Below are 23,560 nucleotides of genomic sequence, written 5' to 3' on the forward strand. Positions count from 1 at the left end.
AATGAGAACAGTGCTGCAAATATCTTTGTCTTCCAAAGACTTAGCACAGCCCAAAAACATACATGACAAACCCCAGGTGACTGGCTTTTACACAAAAAATTAGTTCCACTATCGGTCAAATTAATACCATTTATATACTTGTGACCCGTTGCTAATATAGGGTTTTTACAATCACGCAAAGTCTCATCACAAGTGGTATCTGTGTCACTGGATAGGGGGTCATATATGGCCTCTGCGATGGATGCTGGGCTCTATACAGCACCCCCTGCCTGGCCTGTGGTTTCGCTTTTCACAGTTTCAGCTACCCACGGTCAACTGCGGTCTGCAAGCAGATGACCCTCCTTCTAATGTCTCCTCAGAAGGTCAGTAGTAGCCTGACGCTATGTCACTGGGTCTCTGTCCCTCACGTCACTTCATCTCATCACGTGGCATTTTACCATCTCATGTCAGGACAAGAAGGGTGAGTGCTATCGGATAAGGTATTTTGAGAGAGACCACATCCACATAACTTTTACTATCCTATTTTACTCGTATTGTTGTTAATCTCTTACTGTGCCTAATTTATAACTTAAACCTCGTTGGAGGTATGTATGCCTAAGAAAAAAGAGTCTATCCAGGGTCCCATATGACGAGTGGTTTCAGGCATCCACTGGGGGTTTTGGAACGTATAAGGGGGATGACTGTATATGAAGATGATGTGACTATTCACAACCAGTGAGGACCAGTGTCTTAAGTTCCTTCATACACAGTAGTCAAATGGGTTTTCAATGGTTCTTATAGAGCTACACGCCACGGGAGGGAAAAGAGACAAAGGCTTCCAGTTCTGCTGTTGCGAAGGCAAGAGTATCAGTTTGTATTGGGCAAACCCTTGCTCAGAGCACAGTTCTAAACCCTCTGATCAAAACAGAAAAAGCAAGTATTGGAAAGGGCCAGATAGCAGTCAGAAGCAGGCAGAAATGCCTTAATTCTTAAAAGAAGAAAACCAGTGGAGTGCCCATGCATGTGGTGTTTCTCATGGTTACTCTACAACCCATAGCAACACCGCCTTTTTGGCTTGCGGTGTCAGAGGACAGAGTCCAGGGTCTCTGGAGTGGCCGGAAACTGAAGGAGGAGATCCCGGAAAGGAGGTCAGCCCCCAGTCTGGTGATAACCTCCCCATAAATCCTCGGCTGACTCCTGATCCCCAGGCACAGAGAGACCCCAAGCAGTCCGTGAAAAGGAACGATCAGAAGGCAGAAAAAAATGGAGATTTCAGCTGGTAACCATCCCAGGAACACAGAATTTGGCACACGGGTTCCGCCAAGGTCATCTTTGAAGTTCCTCAGCTGATTCTAATGAACAGCGAGATGAAGAATCACTGGCACAATGAAATCCTCAGCGCCAGATGAAGCTAAGCTGTTCCTTCGCAGGCGTATTTTATGCAAGTGATTTTCTCTGTCATCTAGTAGCAATACTGTAGGCATCCCGTCTATATGTTCAAATATACGGGACACACACACCACACACACACGTACAGCCAAGCACACATATACCTTTGTGTGCGTCCGTTCTCTCACTCAGCTATCGCACACTTCATTTGCTTCATATAGACTTCCCACCCTCTCCCTTCCGCCAGTGGCCCCTCCTCATCCCATTTCAAAACAAAGCATCAATATGGGCTCTTACCCGAGTGAACATCCTAACTTAAAGCACTTAGAAGCACTGATTTCTGAGGCTAATGGCACTCTCTGACGAGGCTAGCACGTGATTTGTCAGTTATAAAATGCCGACGTGAAAAATAATTTCTTTCTTTTCCACCTCTTCCTTCCCACCCCCCTCCCCCGTGCTAGCAGACACTTTGGGTTTAAATTCAAAAAGGTATTATGCAGTTCATCTGGAAGCAAATGTAAGGCAAGATTTTCAGTCTGATCTCAAAGTTTTGGTTTATTCTGAGCTTGGGAGACAGATGGGAGTCCAGCAAATAGAGTTTGCTTAGGAGCAAGGCCGGTCCCACTGTTTATGTATCTTGAACATCTGGATTGATGACCTGAGTTTGTTAAAATATGGTGCTGAAGGCATTGTCCAAACAGGCTCAATCACTTTATGGCGGATGAAATTCGTGCTAAGAAAAACTGCACTGCTTGTCTGCAGCTGCACTGTCCAGGGAACCAGAAGAAAGAGTGTCCATTGATCAGGGAATGCAAGCACCATTCCAGATCAACAGAGTCATCCTCAAATAACCAAAATGGCATGTTCTGAAGCTGTGCAATCTTCCTATACGGAAAGGTTTCTCCGGACTATGGTGGAGTCTAGATGCCAGCCACCATGCCCTCCAACAGCACTGATACACTGGATGTTACATTGTGGTTTTAGCTTCCTTTCCAGACACTTCAAAGTAATACTTTCCCCCTTTGGAGTCTCTCTTATACCTGCCAATAAAGTCGACTCGATGAGCCCAGCTCCGGCAGATAAGACTGACAGCAGGTTTTGAAGCTGGCATTTGCAAAATCCAATAAGCATGTAATTGCAGGGCTATCTCCCTTCTTGGGATGCCTCACCTTCAGCGGGCTGTCAAACTTGAATCCCTTATTTTATCAGATGCCTGGAGCATGGAGTCATTAAACTTCTCATTGCTAAATCTTTGTTTTTCTTCTAAACCCTAGTACTCCAGGGACTGAGAAGACTTCCTAGATTGTAAAAGGAAGAGAGGAGCCAATTTTCTAAATACATAAATAAAAATATAATTTGAACACCTGCCCTAGTATACAAACAATTTCAATTAAGCTTTGAATGTCCTCCCTAGGCTTTGCAGGGAGAGGCTCCCAAGAGGCTCTGGGAGAGACAGACAGACAAAAAAGACTAGAAAGTTAATTGTTCTTTTAGCTGAAACATTTCTTTAAGTTATTGCCGGGCTCGGGAAAAGTCAGAATTCAACTGTCTTGGTATTCAATTAAGAAAAGAGTCTTACCTTCTCGCCGATCATTTCTGAGAACCCGCACCTTCTCAATTTTCCCTAAGAGAGCCCCGTCTTCAGCTAGGGACAGAGAGAAGCAGAACATGTGGAACCCCGTTTACATGGGCTTCGTATTCAAGTATTGTGAATCTCGGTCATCTGTGGGTGGAGGATGTCCTGGGGCATCAAGGAGGCACCTCTTCTTTCTGCGGGCCCTGATTTCTGGCCTTTTCAGGAAACTCATCATTAGCACCCACACTAAGGGAAGCTGGCGTCCAGGAGAAGGGCCGGGCATGGGGGAGGAATCTGACATGGTACTTACGGTCATTGCTGTAGTCATCCACCAAGATGATCTCTTTTATGAGGTGGGGAGGGCTTTTCTTAAGCACACTGAGGAGACAGAAAAATAAAGGTTGGAGGCCTGTAAGGGGTATCATTTGGGGTGGGGAATTCTCATGTGCTGGTCCCAATCCTTGGCTGGAGAAGCCATCAGCCACTCCTCATGCTGCAGTCAAGGGACCTGCCTGTCCCCCCCACAGACAGCCCTGGCCCGAGTGCACTGGGGACGCGGGGCCGTGTCCAGCACCCCTACCAGTGAACGCCTCCCATAAGGTGCAGCAGGTGGGCAACGGGGGGCCTCTCCTGCCCTCACCTGACCACTGTCCTCAGCAAGGCCGACCTGGCTTCATTGTGGAACGTGATCACCACGCTGGTGGCTGGCAGGTCTACCCGCCACTGCTTCCGTTGACACCTGAGGGAAGGGAAAAGACGGTTCTCTGAACGAAGAACCCGGACCTGTCTCGGGAAGGCTCTGGAGAGCGCAAGCAGCCCGCCCGGCTGGGGTGGACCTTCTCGGACGAACTGGTTATCTGCAGAAGGGACCGGCACATTCTGAGAGAAAGTGACAACGGGACATAAGGAAACAGAAAAACACAACCGGAGTTACATTTTAAAAGATGATTTCGGCGAAAAGTAACATATTGAGAACATCTTTCTAACGCTGAAGAAAAAAAAAGCATGTTTTAAAACAGTGAAGTCCAATTTATTCTCACATGCAGATACACCTCTAGAGATGTGCTTTTCACAATTCACAGTGGTTATTTCTGGGGGGTGGGGCCAACTGTGTGTTGATGCTCTTTTCTCATTTCTGCAGCACACGTAGGGCTTCTGGGAATCTTGGCAAAGCTGTATTTGGAACCTGGCTCTGTCCCACCGACCACCCACACCCCCCACCCCAAGGCAGCAGGGACACACATCTGTCACCCTGCAAGGCTGGGGCAGGGTGTGGGCCCGTGGGAACCTGAGCCCGCCCGCTCTCACCTTTCATTTTAAGGAGTACTGAAAGAACCCAGGGACTGCCTCTGAACAAAGTCGATCTGGGGCGAAGGGGGGGGCAGTGTGGAGAAACTATGGGGGTCAACACAAGGCACTTCTCACGTCTGTTCTCCACAAACAGACACAAGACTGCGAGGACAAGGAATGGCTCTTTTCAAAAATAGGACTCGGCCAGCTCGAGGTTGAAGACGCTAAAGTATCCCACACTAGAGGCAGAAATGACCCATTAAGGTAGACCCAGCTCAGTAGAAACCATCATAAGGGAGCCTCCAAGGCAGGCCCCGTCGACCTGGAGGACACGCAAGCATGGAGGTGATGGTTCCAGACACAGAGCAATACATCTGGGGCGGGCTTGCAGCCTGTTAGGACCGCAAGGCAACCATCAACTTGGGGTTTCAGTACATTTAGAGAGTTTCCCCCAAAATGGTGGTACCATGGACACCCGCTTGAAAAAAGGCTGGGGAGACAGTAAAGCCTCTTTGCCCTGAGAGAAACCGTTCTGGAACAGTCTTTTTATACCCAAGGTCCAAAGAGTGAAAGATTTTTGCTGGGAGCCTGCAGCAGGGTAGGGACCTGTCCGTGGGCGCCCACCACGAGGTCCGTTCCCTGCTGGCCTCTGTGATCTGCAGACTGTCCCTGCACTTCATGCAGTGAAGCATACTGCCACCCGCACGGAAGCCGCTGGAAACCTTCCATGGTGCCAATCCACTTTAAAAACCTTGTTCTACCTGTTAGCTCTTAAGGCCATTTATCGCGGCTGTGAGGGATCGGCTTCCAGAATTAAAGGCCTCCATCTTAAATGGCAAATCAGTGGGAAAAGAAGACAGATTTCTTAAAATAAAGTCATCTCTGGAGCTCAGCCACAGCTAAAAGCATTTAAGCAGTTAAGGACTCAAGTGGCCGAGCGAGCAGCTCACGGACAATGGCCAGCAATTCCACACGAACGGGGACATCTGAAAGGAAAATGGCCCACAGACACTAATTTTCCCTCCTGACTGGGAAAATGACTTCAGAGAAGCAAATTTCGAAAAGGAGCGAGAAAAGCAGTGCAATTAAGAAGTAATTAATTCAGAATCACAAAACGGACTTCTTTTTACTTATTCTGGTTATCTGGATAGGCTGACTTTCACTAACACGAGAAAACTACATAATCTAACCGTCACTGTCGTCCGGGGGACAAAAACACATTCTGGAATTAATATGGTACCTCATTATGGCTCCCGACAGCCGAGTCTCTAATGACAAGTAGACGGATAGGCTAGTTTTGCTGTTACTCCTTTTCTTTCAATTTTAAGAATTAGCCAATTGTTGGATTAAGGAAGGGTGTGCAAGGTTCAGTTGTAAACAAATTCCCGAAGACAGTCCTTCCCCGGGACTCAATCCGTAATGCTAACGAGCAGCATCGGAAGAGCGATACCCTCCGCAGTGAGGGGCCCCACAGGCCAGTGGGGGGCAGCGCGGCCACGGACAGATTCAACCAGGGAAGCACTTTTCCTCCTCGAATCATCGTCCACTTAACCAATCCAATCATGCCCTATTCTCCCGGCTTCCTCTTCTCTTCGGGAAGCCTCGTTCTCCACGAGCACGGGCGAAGTCTCAAGGGGCCCCTGGAAATGTTTTTTTTCCAGAACACAAAGGGCTGCTGCAGCCACATCATTTTATGGAAAACTCCTCTGCATATTCATAAGGCACCAAGTTTTGCTAGGGCTTGGCAGTCAGGAGGCATGCCATTTTTAAGAGGCATCACATTTTTAAGGCAAAGAGGGATAACGAGCAAAAACTGAGAACTATCTTACACCCCGTGAGCTAAGAGTGTATGTGTGTACGGACGTGTGTGGATTCAGATCCGAACTCCTCACTCAGAGCCAAGAGAAGGGGGAGGGGGGAGTGCAGAATTTCTTTAAAAAGAAACAGAATAAATCTTGCATTTAAAGACTCCTATCCGTGCCACCCAGTCTTCACTACTGTAGAGTGAGTGAAAGAAGGCCCGATAGAGCAGCTCATCCGGGGACTTGGCTGCCGGGGGCACGTTCCTACTGGAGCTTTCTTGGGGAGCAGAGGACGAACCACAGCGTCCTTCTGGTCCGTGGCGGGACGGGTCTGCAGCCGACGCGAACTGGAAGCTGTGGGATGCCCGGGACGCAAGACAGGGCTCTGGGCCACAAGCTGGCCTGAGTCTCCATGGGTCTGGTAGCAGAGCGGTCATTCTGGTAACGTCCTACCCAGTAAAACGCAGACTTGAAAAACTGGACACAAAGGTTTTCTTTTTTAAGTCTTGAGTTTAGTTTTAAAATTGCTCTGCGACCACACGGCTATCAATAACTGAACTCTTGAGTGGCTGGAATGGAAAAAACGGCTGATCTCAACCACTATGTGCTCCCGAGCCCTTCTGAAGAACGAACTTGTCTCTGGGGCAGAGTCATTCTGATGTGGGGGTTATATTTGGGGTTGATCATCAAGTTGATCAAAGAACCCAAAGCACCTCTTCAGATGCATCCCCAAATGCACTGGGAAGCTAGGGGCTCTGTTTAAGAATGCAGGAGTTGAATAATGTATGTCTTCCTACTCCACCCCCAGCATGCCACGGCTCACCACCATCCTGGCTGGCCTAGTATTTCCGCAAAGGGCCCGTGGTAGACTTGGTTACCGACTGTGGCATCTGCGAACGTGGCTCTCATAATCTTGCACGGTTACCGGAAAAATCAAATAAAAATGTACGAAAAAGCACCTTTGAAAATGGGAAAGGCCACTATAATTATAAGTCAGGGGTGTAATACGCATTTGGTAGTTGTGCATGATCAGTGCCTGTCATTGGCACGTGGCGGTTAGCATGGAGTTTTCTCCAGGAACTTGGAGTTGAGGCCGATGTGACGGGCATGAGATAGACTAATGCACACGACGATCTGCGGGACGACCGCATGGTCACTCGGGGGAGGAAGGGTTCCGAGGTCCGCGAGAAGAGCTCAGTGGATGGAAGGGTGGGGGATGGAGAAGCAGGCTTCGATAAAAGAGAGTTCCAGAGCATCTACAATGTGCAGAGCAAGCCCACGCTTAGTGAGACGGGCATAACGGCCAAACGGAGGGGCACAGGAATGAAGAAACACTGGGTGAATATGCTCCGTCTCCCTGAAATGCCCATTCAACTCAGATTTTGTAAGGAAAATACCAAGCACGTTGGCTGACTAGTAATTAATTTAGTCATTAAATTAGTAATTAAGCATTACTCTATGTCAGCATAAAGACTGGCTTCTATGATGGAAGAGATGGCAAATATACACACCCGAAAAGGTAAAAAGGCAACGTTTCAAACCATGTCAAGCCCACGTTGGCATTTTCTGGTCTCCCAGCCTCAGAGATGCTCAGCCCCTCCGTGAAGCCCGCGGGGTGCTTCCAGCCAGTCCCGAAAGAGGGATGTGTAGACCCCACGACCCTGAGCATAACACGCAGCCTGTATCCTGATTACAAGCTGGAATCCTGCGTTGGAGGAAATCTTCTGGCCACGGGAACCTTGGATGTTAGTTTCTGCAGCAGACACTTCTCACCACGTGCCCCCGAGTCACCCTCCAGCCATGTCTCTGCTTCCCGGGGAGCAGCTCAAGGGGGAAACACCCCACCCCCAGGCTCAGGCGAGGCTGAGTGGGTGCTGTCCTATGTATTGTTCTTTACAAATTACTAAGTTGGCATTCTGGGTTCATTCAATCTGTGAATTCCGTTTTTGAGTCTGCCCCTGAGAAACAAATCTAGCTTTGGTTTGCTGGCAATGAAACAAAGCAAAGCATGCGGGGGGGTGGGGGAAGCAAATAAACAAGCAAAAAGCAAAAGTTTCTGGGTTTGCAAAGATAAGGGTCAAACCTTGGACCACGCTACACCCACCATGGTGAAGAGTTTCCCATGGCTTCTTGGGGAGAGCTGCTTTTGCCCAGGCAACCTCTACCCCATCGCCATCGGTGTGTGTATGCACGAGGAAGATGTCATACCCACAACCTAGAGAGCATTACACAAGCAGCCATACACCCTCCACTCACTTTTATCAAGTCTTAATATTTTACGGGGCACCTCGGGGGGCTCAGTCAACTGAGTGTCCTGATTTCAGCTCAGATCATGATCTCAGGGTCATGGGATCGAGCCCCGCGTCGGGCTCCACACTCAGCACGGTCTGCTTGAGATTCTCTCCTTCCCCCTCCCTCGGCCCCTCCCCCTCTCTCATGAATAAATAAATTAAAAAAAAAAACCTAATTTTACAACAGGGGCACATGACATGTGGTAGTTTAGTCCCTTGTGTCCTTCCCACCTCAAACCCTATCTTCGCCAGGTAACCACCATCCTGAATCTGGTACTTCATTATCCCTATGTATGTTTTCAATAAACTACGTATGTCCCTATTCATAAAAAATATATAGTATTGTTCTGTGTGTATTTGAAATTTATATGGGTGACACTGCACGGCGACTTGCTTTTTGCACCTTTCGGGAATACGCCTGTTTTAATCCACATTGCTCTATTTACTTCACGTTCACTGCTGACTAGCTAGCTGCCTACAGAAGGCAAACAGCACATTCTGTCCCTTTTCTGTGGATTGTTTTTTGTTTTTTTTTTTTTAAGATTTTATTTATTTATTTGACAGAGAGAGAGACAGCAAGAGAGGGAACACAAGTAGGGGCAGTGGGAGAGGGAGGGGCAGGCTTCCCGCGGAGCAGGGAGCCCGATGCAGGGCTCGATCCCAGGACCCTGGGATCTGGGATCGTGACCTGAGCTGAAGGCAGACGCTTAACGACTGAGCCACCCAGGCGCCCCTTTTCTGTGGATTGTTAACTTGTCTGTTAGGAATAATGCAGCAGTGGACACTGTCTTTTTACATGCTTGAGAAAGCTTCTCTGCATTATCTACCCACGAGTGGGGACTGCTAGTAGTAGATTATGTCCCTCTTCAACTGAGCCTGAGACAGTCGAACTGTGCTGTAACATGGCTGTTAGCAGTTTCACTCCCACCCACAAGGTCAAGTTCATATTGCTCCATGGTCTCACCACCCCTTGGTACCGTCACAGTGTTTTAATTTTGTCAGGCAGACTGGTAAGAAATGGCTGCTTAGGATTCTGATTTTTATTTCCCTAGTTACCAGAGGCCACACATCTTTCCATATGTTTATAAGCTGACTGGAGTGTTTCTTCTGTTGACTGCCTGCTCATATTTTCGGTCTACTTTTTGATTAGATTTTTACTTCACCATTACTCGATGACAGCAATTTGTATATTCTGGACATTATCCTTTGTCTGCCAGATGCACTGTAAAAATCTTTTCCAAGTCTGTGGCAGATCCTTTAGTTTTGTGTGTGATGTCTTCTGTCAAATGTACGTTTTAAGTTTGCTTTTCAAACTGTGGCCCTGGGGTCATGTTCTCATGACCCAAGGTCACTGATATATTCTCGTAGATTTTCTTCCAGATGTTTTAACTTTTACAAATACTTTTAACATTCACGTTCTCCACCTACCCATAGATACTCTCATGAATGGGAGGGCTGTCATCTCATTTTTCCTACGTGGATGATCCGTTGTCTGAGCACCACTTAATAGCTCATTACTTCCTCCCGGATTCGTAATGTCGCTGCTGTCACACTGCATTTTTTTTTTTTTTAAGATTTTATTTATTTATTTGACACACAGAGATAGAGGGAGAGAGCACAAGCAGGGGGAGCGGCAGGCAGAGGGAGAAGCAGGCTTCCTGCATGAGCAGGGAGCCCGATGTGGGGCTCGATCCCAGGACCCTGGGCTCATGACCTGAGCCAAAGGCAGCGGCTTAACCAACTGAGCCACCCAGGCGCCCCCACACTGCATTTTTTATATGCAGAGTTCTGTTTCTGGTTCCACTTCCGTTCTGTTCATCTATTCGTGTAACCCTGCATTCACACCACACTGCCTTAACTGGAAGTAAGTCCTCACATCCGACAAGGGAGGTTGCCTACGATGTGTTGTTCTTCAAGGCTTTTATTGGCTATTTGGGGCTATGTGCCTTTCCTTTTGATTTTAAAGATCAGTTCTTTTAAGTTTCATGAGAAAAAGCACCGTATGACACTGTACTGAATTCCCACATTAATTTGAAGAGAATTGGTATCTTTAGAATATCGACTGCGGTTTTTTTGGGTCCTTCAATTACGGTTTTTTGTTCGCTTTTGTTTTGTTTTGATTTTTAGGTAATGTCTACACCCAACGTGGGGCTTGAACTCAGGATCCCGAGATGAAGAGTCACAGGCTCCACTGAGGGAGGCAGCCAGGCACCCCCTTCAGTTATGTTTTGTATTTTTCTAATCTTCTCCAGAAAAGTTGTGCGCATCTTACGTTGCATTTATTCCTAACTATGTTCTGCTTGCTCTAAAGAGTGGGGTCTGTTGTCCTGTCTCCTAACAGGCCAGTCCTACTGCTTGTCTCTGCAGATGGACACTGTGCCGCAGCCTCACGGGGCTCCCTTCTTTGTTCTGACAGTCTGTAGGTTCTCCTGGATTTTCCGCTAATCAAGTCATCCACACTTTGTCCTTTTCTTTCCATTTCTTACCTATATTATGGTTCTTGTCTTAATAAGGCGCTGGTGATGGCCTGCGGCATAAAATGCGGTTTAAAAAAATGGGGTAGAGAACGTGCCTGCCTCCATCCCATCTTTGATGTCCATGTGATTAGATTTTCATCATTAAGCATAATGTTTGCAGTGGATCTTTTATTGATACCTTTAATTGGGTTAAGGAAATTCCCTTGCAAGTGCTAAATTTTGCTGATTTTTTCCCTTTCCATTTATTAAGTTGGTCATATAGCTTTTCTTCTTTATTTTTAAAAAGGTTTTATTTATTTATTTGAGAGAGAGAGAGAACGAGTGCATGCATGCAACTGGGGGGGAGAGGCAGAGGGAGAGAGAGAATCCCAAGCAGGCTCCACACTGAGCATGGAGTCCAATGCGGGGCTCGATCTCATGACCCCTAAGATCATGACCTGAGCTGAAACCAAGAGTTGGATGCTTAACTAACACAGTCACCCAGGAGATCCTAGCTTTTCTTTAATCCATTGAGAAGGTAAATTGTATCAATACAGTGTCTTTGCTCAGTCATTCTTGTAGTCCTAAAATAAACTCTAACTGGCTATGTTTTTTTGTTTTTTTTTTAAATAGAGCTGTATTAGATTTGTGAGGATTTGGTTGAGATCTTTTGACTCTATAACCATAACCGTGACTGGTCTCCAAGTTTCTATCCTTATGCTTTCCTTTTCCAATTTCATAGCAAGGTACTCCTGCCCTCATGAAGCAAACGGGGTAGCTTTCCCTCTTTTTCTGTTCTTTAAACTGGCCTGTGTTTTACGTAAACCCACTTGAGCCTTGTCCATGTGGGGAAGGCAAACTTTTTATTGCTGTAACATCCTTTCGTGGCTTGTATTTATTCATATTTTTTATTTCTTGAGTGATTCTGGTAATTTCCACGTTCCTAAAAAACTATTCTATATAATTCTGTCATGTCTATTTGCATGTAAGTGTACTTACCCTGTTGTATTTTCCCACCTTCTTGAGTCACAGAGTGGGCCTGGGTTACCCTATGGAACAAACAGGTGGCTTCAAATCCAACCAAATTCTATAGGACGGAGAAACAAAAGCAGTTCTGTCCTCAACCAGGAGAAGGGTGGGATGAAATGGGGAGAAGTGGCCTGAGGTGTAATGATTCACTTTTTAACTCCAGGGAAGAGCGATGTGGCCGGTCTCCATCCTATGCCAAAGTACACACCGCGGGCCGGGCCCCGGGGAGACAGAGCTGCCGAAGGAGCCCTGGGGCTGCGTGCCCCGCCGTCTCTAGCACACCCAGCACCTGACAGTGTGCCAGACTCCACGCACACCTGTCGGCCAGGTGAGACCAACCGGGAGAAGCTGTGTGAGGGTCAAGCTCAGACGGTGAGGCCGGGACGTTTCAAAACCTTGAGATAGATTCAAGTGGATTGTCTCACGTCCCAGCCCGTTTGCTCACTGTCTGTTCAGAGGAAGGCTCTGAACAGCAGGTGACCCCAAAGAGGCCCTGAACGCACATTTGTCCCCTCGCGCTCCCCCACAGAGACCACTTCCATGGTTTCCATTTCAATGGGGAAAAAAGAGCGGGTCTGTTGTTTGTGTGTGTTCCGGCAGCCTGACACAGCCGTCCCCATGGGAGCTGCCGATTCCCACATAAGCTGTCCAGCCAGGGCACCCACCAGGCACATACTCTTCATTCAGGATACCAATGTCCTTTGGGGGCGGGGCCTGGACTCCCGATCGCCATGAAGTCTGGACAGTTAGTGTCAGACTCTCAGAAGGGCTATGAAAATGCAGATGCCTTGGCCCATCCCCCGGGGTAGGTCTGAGTGATGCCTGAGAATCTAATTTTAGAAGCTCCCCTTTTCCCCAGGTGAAGCTGAAGCAGGTTGTTCTTAGGCCTCATTTTAAGAAACTTGGCAGAAGACTGACGGACACTGGTCCTCTACTAGGGAGCTGTAATTAGACTCATCTGAGGAGCTCTGGAATTATACACCCAATTCTGATATGGACCACAGAGCACAGAGGTTAAAAACCACTTCTCTAGAAGATTTTGGTTTCCCATTCCCCGTCCACCTCAAGCTAAGTCCCAGTGTCCAACACGTAAGGACCCCGCCTGTGCTGTATTCCTCACACCCTCCCATGGCTGTGAAGCCCGATACTTCGAGTCAAGTCTGAGGCCTTTGGAATAAGGCCCCAACACCCAGGGCCCCGTGGAAGAAGATCTAGCCCACCCGTGAAGTCTGGACTCACTACAGGAGGTGGGAGGTACTTGAAACAGGCTGGCCCTCTACCTTCAGAGCATGAAAAGCATTTACAGGCCAGAATGGGTGGGATGCCTCTCGGGCACTTCCTCTCGGGCCACCCACAGATAATCAGCCTCCCATGGCCAAGTTCACCATGCGTTTTGCTGTGGAGTTCTAGGAAGGCTGGACAGACCCTGGTGTAGAGTGGGTGTTGGAAATGGAAAAGAAGGCAAAACTGAAAGGAAAAAAAGAAAAAAAAAAAGAAGCAAGCTAACTAGTTGTCATATAGTGTTCATTTAATTAAAACAGCAGTGATCATGGCACTATATTCCACCTAATCAACTAATTTCTGATCAGTCCTAATGGCTAGGGAGCTTATTCCACAGAGGTCTCTTAAGGCGGAAGAGAACCAAATCCTCAGACATTCCAAAACCTCTAAAGGACCCATCTGAAATTAAGCTTCTTAAAAATCTAGTTGGCAGGTGATGGGAATAAGCCCCATTAATCACCATGGGTTTGTCTTGCTTTGAAATTATTAGTCTAAAAGAGCTCTCTCGAATACTGCCGGTTCTTGTATCCTGAACCGCGTACGGAACGGGGCATGGCCTAAAACAGCATGCTTATCCTTGCTGTGACACGAGAAACTCGAGCCGGCCTAATTCACCATTCCCCACACTTGCTGGGAAGTCCTCTGATGCCCCTGGAAAGCCAGGGGTCCCAGAGGAGAAAGCACACACATGCCCTGGGGGCGGGGGGCAACGCACGAACACACACTCTTCACTCACAGAACACCCCAGGCCCAGGATCCGAGGTGTCCTCCTCCCAAGGCGGGAAAGCGTTAGGCTTCCCCGTGGGGCCCGCAGCAAGCACGTCTGATGGGATAAAACTGTTCTTTCATTCAAAGGCCATCAACTGCCCTTTACTGCCTCTGGCTTTACGTGCACTAAATTTTAACTGAACGCTTTTTCAGGAGTCAAGAGCTATTGGAAGTTGTGAAAACTACAGCCCTAGATGAAGCCATCTGAGCTTCTGTCATCTGCTCCTGCTCGCCGTTTGCGTGGAGTCCGTGCAGAGACGGAGAGCACAGGACTGCCCACTTTCCTTCCTCCCGATGCCAGGGAAAAAGCTGTCCTCTCTGGAGGGAAGCCCACGCTGCGCATCAGACAATAAGAACCATATGTCCCATTTCTTGCCCCTTGCCTGCCCCCTGGGACACGAGGCACCAACTGTCCCGCTCAGCGACACCAACTCTGCTTCCAAGTTGCCAAGGATTGAGTTTTTATGGTCACTGCTCTGAGCAGAGATGTGCTTCTAATTTATCTGCTCCCTGCTGTCCCAAAGAAGCTAATCTTTAAGAGTATCTCTCTTAGGGATTGATCAGGCAGTGGGCTTTCTTTTCTGCTCCGTATCTTTCTCTTTCGGCCGTGGCCTCAAAATAATGGAGTCTGGGTGGCCACTGAGCAGCAGTTCTGACTTTTTCGAACTTGGTAGAAGAAAGCTATGTGCCATCAAGGATGATGTTTGGAGGGACCACTCTTTTCAAAGATATAGTTAGTTGCTCTGTGTTGTTGACTGTTGGACACAGATCAACTTCCCATATAACGATACGATGACTAGTCATCGAAGGTTGCAGCGGATCCATTCCCTCACACAGATGACGGCAAACAGCTCGTTATGTCCCTGGACAAGTTTAACAGGGGTGCCTGGGTGGCTCAGTGGGTGAAGCGTCTGCCTTCGGCTCAGGTCATGATCCTGGAGTCCTGGGATCGAGCCCCCTGTAGGGCTCCCTGCTCAGCAGGGAGTCTGCTTCTCCCTCTGCCCCTCCCCCTGCTTGTGCATGCCTGCTCTCTCTCTCACTCTCAAATAAATAAAATCTTAAAACAACAAAAGCGTAAGAATATAACCCTGAAGTAGAAGATTCACTATTTTAACTGCCCCTGTGGCCCCAGCCTATCACTATTCCATACAGAGAACCAAACACCCCATGTTTGTCTTGGCATGGTGTGTGCACATTTTTTCCAACCAAGGTCAGGGTAATTTGTTTGGTTCCCTAATCCTTGCTCATGTCAAATGTAACAGCAATGTCTGGAATCTTGGGAAAACACACCAACTTCTAGTTGATGACAGAATGGCATATTATGGTAAAGAATGATAAGGCCGTCTGACATATCTGGACACTGACAGTTATTACGTTTTATGTTCAGTCCTTCCGATCCTACGATTCTGTGGGATGCCTCTAGGCACACCTCAAGGAGCGTACGTCCTTTTCGGTATTGCAAAAATCACCCTCTCTTGCTCCTTTCTGACAGATTTTGTTTCGGGTGAACTGCCAAGCCCCTGAGGTAAGTCCTGACTGCCACAAGAGAAACTCATTTTCCCAGCCTCGGTCACAGCCACAAAGAGCCATGACTTCGTTCTGGCCCAGGGATTATAAGAGAAGTCTGCTGGGCAGACTTCCAGAAAAGCCACTGAAGAAAAGAGCATTTCTGACCCCTTTACTTCCTGTCTTCAAAGTGATCGTGATGCATGGAGCTATGGCAGCCTTTTTACAACCAGAAGGGAAACAAAAAATGCTGACTACAGCGGCAGGGACATCAGTTCTCAGCCAGCTGAAGGAGCCCTAGGGGTCGCCTCCAGACTTCCTGTTAAATAATTTAATAAAATGTCTTTTTGCTTAAAGTATCGTAACAGACACAACACAATAAATGAACCCGATCAGAATACTAAACAGAAAACCATGAAACAACATAGAAGAGTTTCAAAAAAAGACACGCCACAGGAATTCTGTGCATTGTGAATTTACCATTCGTGTACGTAGGGAGTGGAAAGTAATTCTTAGGGTAAGCAAGCTCACGGAGCATTTCAGTTATCTGAGCTGCGTGAAAATACATTTGAAGATCTCCTCTAAGGATAAATAAATTAAAAAAAAATAAAACCAAGACTCAACTTATGGCATGGTACGGTAGGATGCATGAAAACTACTTCAGCAACACAAACAGGCTTGTGTAATATATGGTGGTGCAAATGAAACACTGCTTAAAAAAATCATTATATAAAATATAATAAAATGATTATATAAAATAACTTCAACAATGATCTGTGTCAAATTCCAGGTAAATCAACAAAACCAGAAAGTGAGTGGGAGAAAGTAAAAGCATATTAATTCGTCACCTGGAAAGATATACGGTTTTATTCTTGGCATTAAACCAACACTCCTTTAATTTCAGTGTTTTTGTTGAACTTTTATAAACATGGAAAGGTGCAACTAGTTGACGCCCATGTTAGGAAACAAACTTTCTTAGCCACAAGAGGGAAAAACAACTGACAAAACCAAAGACCAGCAAAGTAAAACACATGTTTTCCACGTGAGAGAGGAAAGAAAATGGTGAGAAAAGCAGGCATGAAAAAAACAGGATGACATAAAAAAACCAGAGAACAGATCCACCATGAAAATGGCAGAGCGTTCTATTACACTTCGCACCACCAGGCTGGCCTAAAAATAAAAATACAGTACTGGTTGCCTACAAAAGACAAACCTTAATCAAAATGACACCAACAATGCAAAAAGAAAACTAACCGAAGACAACAATATATCAAGAATAAGCAGAATCGAGTAGGAGATTAACATAATAAAAAGTAGAACACATGGCAAAACAGAAAAACATCAGATGCAATGCCAGAGGGTAATTTTATGTTGATAAAGGTATACTTCATCATAAATATATCATTTCTAGGTCCCGAATCACAGCAGTCTAACATATCAAGCAAATACTCTTAGAAATAAACAGAAACTCAGCAAAATGTAGTAGGGGCTTCAATTTCTTCTATCAGGTGGATAATTATAAGGATCAAGAGGTTTTGAATGCAATTAATCCAGTTGGTTTAACAGGTAAATTTTGAACTTTGAAACAATGATAGATACTACTGGCCTTTAAAAAAAAAAACAACAAAAAAAAAACCCCATCAGATATTTTTAGAAATGAGAAGGAAAGATTGTAGCCTCTGGGGTCAGACTGCTGTTGCTTAGAGTTACGCAACCTGGAGATTCTGTTTCCTCAAGTATAAAACCATAGTACCAGGAGGAGCAGCTACTTCAGAGTTGGTGCAGGAATGACATGAATAATGCTTGCAAAGTGCTTAGCATAGCGTCAGGGACCAAAAAACTCGACTGCAGGGGGCTACCAGGGCCATCATTCCTCTCACACCACAAATAAAGTCCTCCGTGTCCTCCAAGTCAAATCATCATGCTGCGATGTCTGACTACCCCACAATACAGTGAAAGAAAAAAAAGAAAGAAAGAAAATGACTTAAGTTTAAACGGAAAAAAAAAATCAATTTCTTACAATTTTGAAACTCTCTCCGAAATAAGCATGGTGTTAAAAAAGAATCCACAAGTAGAATTCCAGATGACTGAGAAATAAAAGGTCATTTAACAGGAGGCTTAAACAACAACAAAAATTATAATGCTACATTTCATAATAGGGGAAATTCAGCCAAAGCAGCCCTCAGAAACAAATGTTAACAGACATAAAGTAAACATTCAGTTCTAACGGGGGTGGGGGGAAGGAAAGCAGAGGGAAGAAAATATAAAATAACACAGGCTGACATGAATATGCTGGAAAACAGATAAATCTTAGAATGTATGTATAATCCCAGCACTTGGTTCCTAAGGATGAAAGCAAGAAAGGGTAAAAAGACAAAGAAGTAGAGGAAGGAAAAAAACCCAGAGACAAACCCCCGGCATTTCTAAACAGAACAGAGACTTAAGTGCATATGCACACAACACACGCCAATAAATTTGAAAAGCGAGCGAAACTTCTCTTCTGGGAAGATATAAACTATCAAAATTAATTCAAATACAACATAGACAAACCTACCATATGTCAACATCCATGAGAGAATTTTTAAAAGTCATCAAAGGACTGCTTTGAGTAAAATAAAAATGGCTCTAGGTTCAGATGGCTTTTATAGGTGAATTTTAGGAAACAAGTCCTTTGTAAATAAGTTCTTCTTAAGCATCTTTTTTTTTTTTTTTTAAAGACGATTGTTCTAACATTTATTTTACAAAGTTAGCATAAACATGAAGCCAAAGCCAGATGAAGGAAAGGGAGGAAGGGAGGCAGGGAGAGAAGGAAACCACAGATCATTTCAATTATGAATCTTCATCTAAAACCCAAAATAAAATAGTAGCCAAACTCAGCAATACACAGAATACATTCTGGTAGATTCTCAGAACCAAGTAATACAGTGACATTTAAAACAGGACTTCCTTTCAAATGAGTGGGCAAAAAAGGTTAAAAAAAAAAAATACTCACCCCAACACTGTTAGCATTAAAACCGAAAAGAAACAATCCCTACTTCCATCACCAGAGAACTAGCTAAATAAACATAAAATGGAATATATAAAGCCATTAAAAAGGAAAGCTATATTTAAAATGTTTCCTATGGATCAATGAGTGAAAAAAAGGAGAATGCCAAAGAGCAAATATAGTAACATATTTTTATATAATTACATGCAACTAACTATCGGAGGATAATATAAGAGATCAGACAGGACATTCACAAGAATGCTAATACTGATCCCTGCCTACTGAAATTTTTAGATCAGCTGACATTCCTTTTAACTCTTTGGTATGATTTCCTTTTTGGGGGGAGGGGGTGATACACAGCAAACATGTATCTACTTTTTAAAAGCTCCTGTCAAAAGAAAAAGAAACTTTAAGAAATTAGGTGTCTTTTGAGGAGGTCTGATACAAGCTCTCCTATGCAAGGTAGGACAAGTCCTTCTGGGTGGCTCACTACTGTGCAGATGAAATGCGGACAGCTGCTTAAGATACAGTTTGCCAACCATGGGAGGGGGTGTCGCCATCGCCACCACCAGCAGCCCTGTCATCCGTGTCTTACCCTGAGCCCCTCGGGGCTGGAACTGCTTACACCCTGGAATAGACAAATCCTAGGACCCTCTTCCCCTCATCCTGGAGGCCGTGACAAAAGTGTGTTCAGATGATGACACGGCTGTGTGCTGCTGGGCACCTCTTTCCAAACGGGCTTCTGGAGTCAACAGTGCCAAGGGAGTCATTGTATAAGAGATTCCACCAAGTGAGATACGGTTCTGCCCCCCCCGGGCAAGCGGTGGAGGGTGAATGAGTTACAAAGTATGCCAGGAACTGCATTAGGTGTTAATCTCCAGGGTAAACCTCCCCAGGTAACTCCAGAAGCCTTCCAGGAGATCGAGCTGCTTGAAGACTATTCCTGGGGTCTCTATTCCCCTCTACGACCTCTCCTCCACCATCTAATATACCCGAGAGCGAACACATCTGATAACCTGGGTTGTCTTAATCTCCAACTATGCAGTGCAGGAGGAGTAGGCTCTGGTCCCTCGAGGTCTAGCTGCTATTCATCATGTGGCAGCAGCAGGACATTTGCTTGGCTACGCTTCTTTATTTACCTACCAGGAGTCCATAATTCCTGATCTACACTTCTGAAATTTGAAACTCTTAAAACAAAACAAAACAAAAAAACTCCTATCCTATTTCATGGCAAAACCTGAGCCCACCCGAATTCATTTGGCAGCAAAACGTGACCCAGACTGAGGTCTATCAGCTTTATTCATCTCGCTTCGTGTGAATGTTCATTAAGTTTTCCCGCAAAAAATATTAGCATTTAATTATAAGGTATTGTTCCAGAATTAAGGATATTATGTAATAAATCTATCTATGTAGTATCTATCTGGAGCGAAAAAAAAATCTGAATTCCTCAGGAGTTTAAGTGAGGGATTGGGAAGCCAATATAAGTACAGACAGTCTGTATCCCCAAGAAGCTTACTAAATACCCAGAGGAAGAATCTGTGAGCCCAGAAACAAGGGAGCCCCTCCCTCACACAGGGGGGATGGGCTGCGGGGGATGTCGGCTGAGGGCTGGGAGCCCCTGGCATGGGGCCGGTCGGAGGCGACCCTTTGGAAGAAGCAAGGTGAGCCGTGTCTTGAAGGATGAGCCAGGGGAGGAGGCCGGGCCAGCTGCTGTGGGATGCTGATGCAAGGCCAGGGGGGTGGATTACGCTTGCTGTGGTCTTCTGTGACTTCTTACATGGGAAGGAGCAGGTAGGAGTGGCACCTGGGGAAGGGGGTCCGGAGATGCACGGAGACACCTGAGGTAGGTGCTTGCAGCAATTCCTAGGGGAGGAGCCAGGGACTGGACCAAGAGTGGCAAGGAGAGGAAGGAGTTCATTTGAAAGGGAGGCCAGAAGAAGAGAAAGGCACTCCATGTCACATGGGCCACTCACAGTCCCACGGGCCCGTATGGATCAGACAACCCAAACCAGACAGGCAGGGCCCTGCTTTACTTCTAGCTCAGAACAACATCCGGGGACTTTTCCAGTGTCCAAACATAGCACTTGCATGTGAGTATCAAGAACAAGAATTACCTTGGCCTTTGCACTTAATAGAAGAGAATATAAAAACGAATCACAACCATAAAAAGGTGTTGGTTTCAAGGGTCACAGCGTAAGTACCAAAGGAAATCCAACAATCACCATAAAGGAGAAAAATTCCATGGAGAACAAACCTATTAACACCGAAGCCATTTTGGTGATCAGAAATACCTCTGTGCTTAGTAACACACATTCAGGGATGGATAGCAGGATGGTTTCAAATGCGCTTCAAAATCCCAAACGTGTAACTTCTATCCAGGCTTGTCCCCGAATTCCAGATTTTTGCATATCTCCACTGTCCACTTGGATCGAAGTTTCCCCCCTAGTCCTTGCAGCAAGGCTCCCCTGACCACAGCTGATATTCATGCAGCACCTACCGTGTGCTGAGGAACTTAACAAGTGTTAACTCATTCACCCCTCACCACAGCCCCATGAGATGCCCGCTGCTATCGCCCCAACTCACATGGGACGGAAGTGGCCCAAGGGGCTCAGGGATGGGTCACTTCCACGGGCTTCCTGGTTTCCTTGCATCTCCCACTCCAGCTCCAATAAGCCTGGTCTTCACACAGCCACCTTTAGAAGAAGCATCCTTTACACACCTAATTCAGATGATGCTCCTCTGCTCTATAACGTGCAGTGGCTCCCATCTCTCTCGGGGGAAAACCCAGAGTCCTTATAATAAGCCTCCAGGCTTCCCAGATGCCCTGACTCCTGTCACATCTCCTGCTCCCCCTGCCCAGCCACGCTGGCTTCCCGGCCGCACCGATGTGCCTGCCTGGCACACTCCCTCTTCAGGGAACTTTCCCTTGCCACGTCCCCTGAAGGGAACCCCTTCCCGCTGTCCAGATGGCACTCCCTTGTCCCTCCCTCAGATCTTTGCCTAAATGCCTTCCTGTCCGTGAGAACCTTCCCTAATGACCTGTTTATTTTTTCCCCGTTTTACAGAGATATAATTGGTGCACAGCACAATGACTCGACTTAATGTATACTGTGAAGTAATTAGCACAGTAAGTTTAGTTGACATCCACCATCTCACACAGATACAAAGGAAGGAAGGAAGACATGTAGTCTTCCTTGTGAGGACAGCTCCTAGGACCTACTCTCTTAGCACCTTTCCAACATAGCATACTCCAGTGTTGACTAAAGTCACTATGCTGGACATTACACCCCTAGGACTTACTTCCAATCGGGTGTTGTATCTCTTGATCATCTGCCTTCAATTCTGCCCCCACCCCCACCCCTGATAATCACAAATCTGATCTCTTTTTCTAGCAATTTGTTCTTCTTTTTCCTTTTTTTGGGGGGGGGGATTCCACCTATATGTGAGATCACATAATATTTGCCTTTCTCTGTCTGACTTATATCACTTAGCATAATGCCTTCAAGGTCCATCATGTTGTCACAAATGACAGGATTTCCTTCTTTTTTATGGCTGAGTAATATTCCAGTGTGTGTGTGCATGTGTGTGTGTGTGTGTGTGTCCATCAGTTCATTTATTTATTCATCCATCAATGTACACTTACGTTGCTCCAGGTATTGGCTACTATAAATAACGTTGCTATAAACATGGGGGTGTAGCTCTATCTCTAAGATAGTGATTTTGTTTCCTGTGGATAAATACGTAGAAGTAGAACTATTGGATCATAGGGTGGCTCTATTCTTAATTTTTTTTTTTTAGATTTTATTTATTTGAGAGAGAGAGAGAGAAGGAGAGGGAACACGAACAGGAGGAGGGGCAGAGGGAGAAGCAGACTCCCTGCTGAGCAGGGAGCCCGATGCGGGGCTCGATCCCAGAACCCTGAGATCATGACCGGAGCCAAAGGCAGATGCTTCACCGACTGAGCCACCCAGGCGCCCCTCTATGTTTTTATTTTTGAGGAACCTCCATACTGTCGCATCAATTATACGCCCACCAACAGTGCACAAGAGTTCCCTTTTCTCCACATCCTGGCCAACATTTCTTATTTCTTGTCTTTTTTTTTTTTTAAATATTTTATTTATTTATTTGACAGAGACAGACACACAGCGAGAGGGAACACAAGCAGGGGGAGCGGGAGAGGGAGAAGCAGGCTTCCCGCGGAGCAGGGAGCCCGATGCGGGGCTCAATCCCAGGACCCTGGGACCATGACCTGAGCCGCAGGCAGACGCTTAACGACTGAGCCACCCAGGTGCCCCATCTTATTTCTTGTCTTTTGATGATAGCAACTCTAACAGGTATGAGATGACACCTCATTGTGGCTTTGATTTGCATTTCCCTGATGATTAGGAATGCTGAGCACCTTCTCATGTACCTGCTGGCCATTCATATATCTTCTTTGGAAAAATGTTTATTCAAGTCCTTTGCCCATTTTTAATTAAATTATATATGTTAATTATTAAATATTTTGCTATAAGTTGTATGAGCTCTTTATATATCTTTTATATTAACCAATTATCAGATATATGATTTGCAAATATTTTCTCTCATTCTGTCGGGGCCTTTTCATTTTGTTGATTGTTTCTTTTACTGTGCCTAAGCACTTAATATGGGACCTTTGACCTTGACTATCACACTCTCTGACCCCACCCTTCTTTTATTTCTCTGTATTGCCTTTAACATCATCTTATACCATATAATTTAATCACTTCTTTTACTGTCTCCTCCCCCTCCCCCTGCAATGTAAGCTCTACGAAGGCAGAGATTTTTTTTTTTTAATCAGTTTTGTTCATCGATGTTTCCCTAGTGACGAGAAAAATACCTGTCACACAGTAAGTCCTCAAATGCTTGCTAAATGAATGCATGAAGGCAAGAGTCAAAAGAAATCAATGAATATAAAACTTCAAATCCGAGTGCAATTCTCCTATTGGGATAGTTCCTTCTTTTAATAGACTCGAATTTCCAAAGACGTGGATTTTCTTTTCCTCTCATCACTGTCAGATGGAGGAAATCACAGTTGATTCAGTATAGTTAAGATGGGTGTTATTTTAAAAGTCTGTACTTGTAATTTTACAGATTGGGATGGAGATCTGGGTTCTCACAGACTCCACCGCTAACACCTAACACTCCAGGACACACATGAAGCGGTCAGTTATACCGCTGAGCAGGCA

General features: G+C 45.9%; 1 protein-coding gene across 10 annotated transcripts in view; it reads right to left on the reverse strand.

Annotated features, from left to right (window-relative positions):
• GALNT2 (polypeptide N-acetylgalactosaminyltransferase 2) overlaps nucleotides 1–23,560 on the reverse strand; it is a 181,244-nt gene that overhangs the window by 32,920 nt on the left and 124,764 nt on the right. For all 10 annotated transcript variants that reach the window (XR_003520303.2, XR_003520306.1, XR_003520305.1 and 7 more), the window contains exons 4-6: nucleotides 3,585–3,683; nucleotides 3,255–3,322; nucleotides 2,948–3,013 (exon numbers count right to left, since the gene is read on the reverse strand). Coding sequence is in view for 5 of the 10 variants with exons in the window: in XM_027595938.2 (XP_027451739.1) it covers nucleotides 2,948–3,013; nucleotides 3,255–3,322; nucleotides 3,585–3,683 (233 nt within the window). In the remaining 5 variants the exon portion in view is untranslated. The remainder of the gene's footprint in view (nucleotides 1–2,947; nucleotides 3,014–3,254; nucleotides 3,323–3,584; nucleotides 3,684–23,560) is intronic.

The sequence above is a fragment of the Zalophus californianus genome, chromosome 15, assembly GCF_009762305.2.
Source record: "Zalophus californianus isolate mZalCal1 chromosome 15, mZalCal1.pri.v2, whole genome shotgun sequence".
NCBI classification, from domain to species: domain Eukaryota; kingdom Metazoa; phylum Chordata; class Mammalia; order Carnivora; family Otariidae; genus Zalophus; species Zalophus californianus.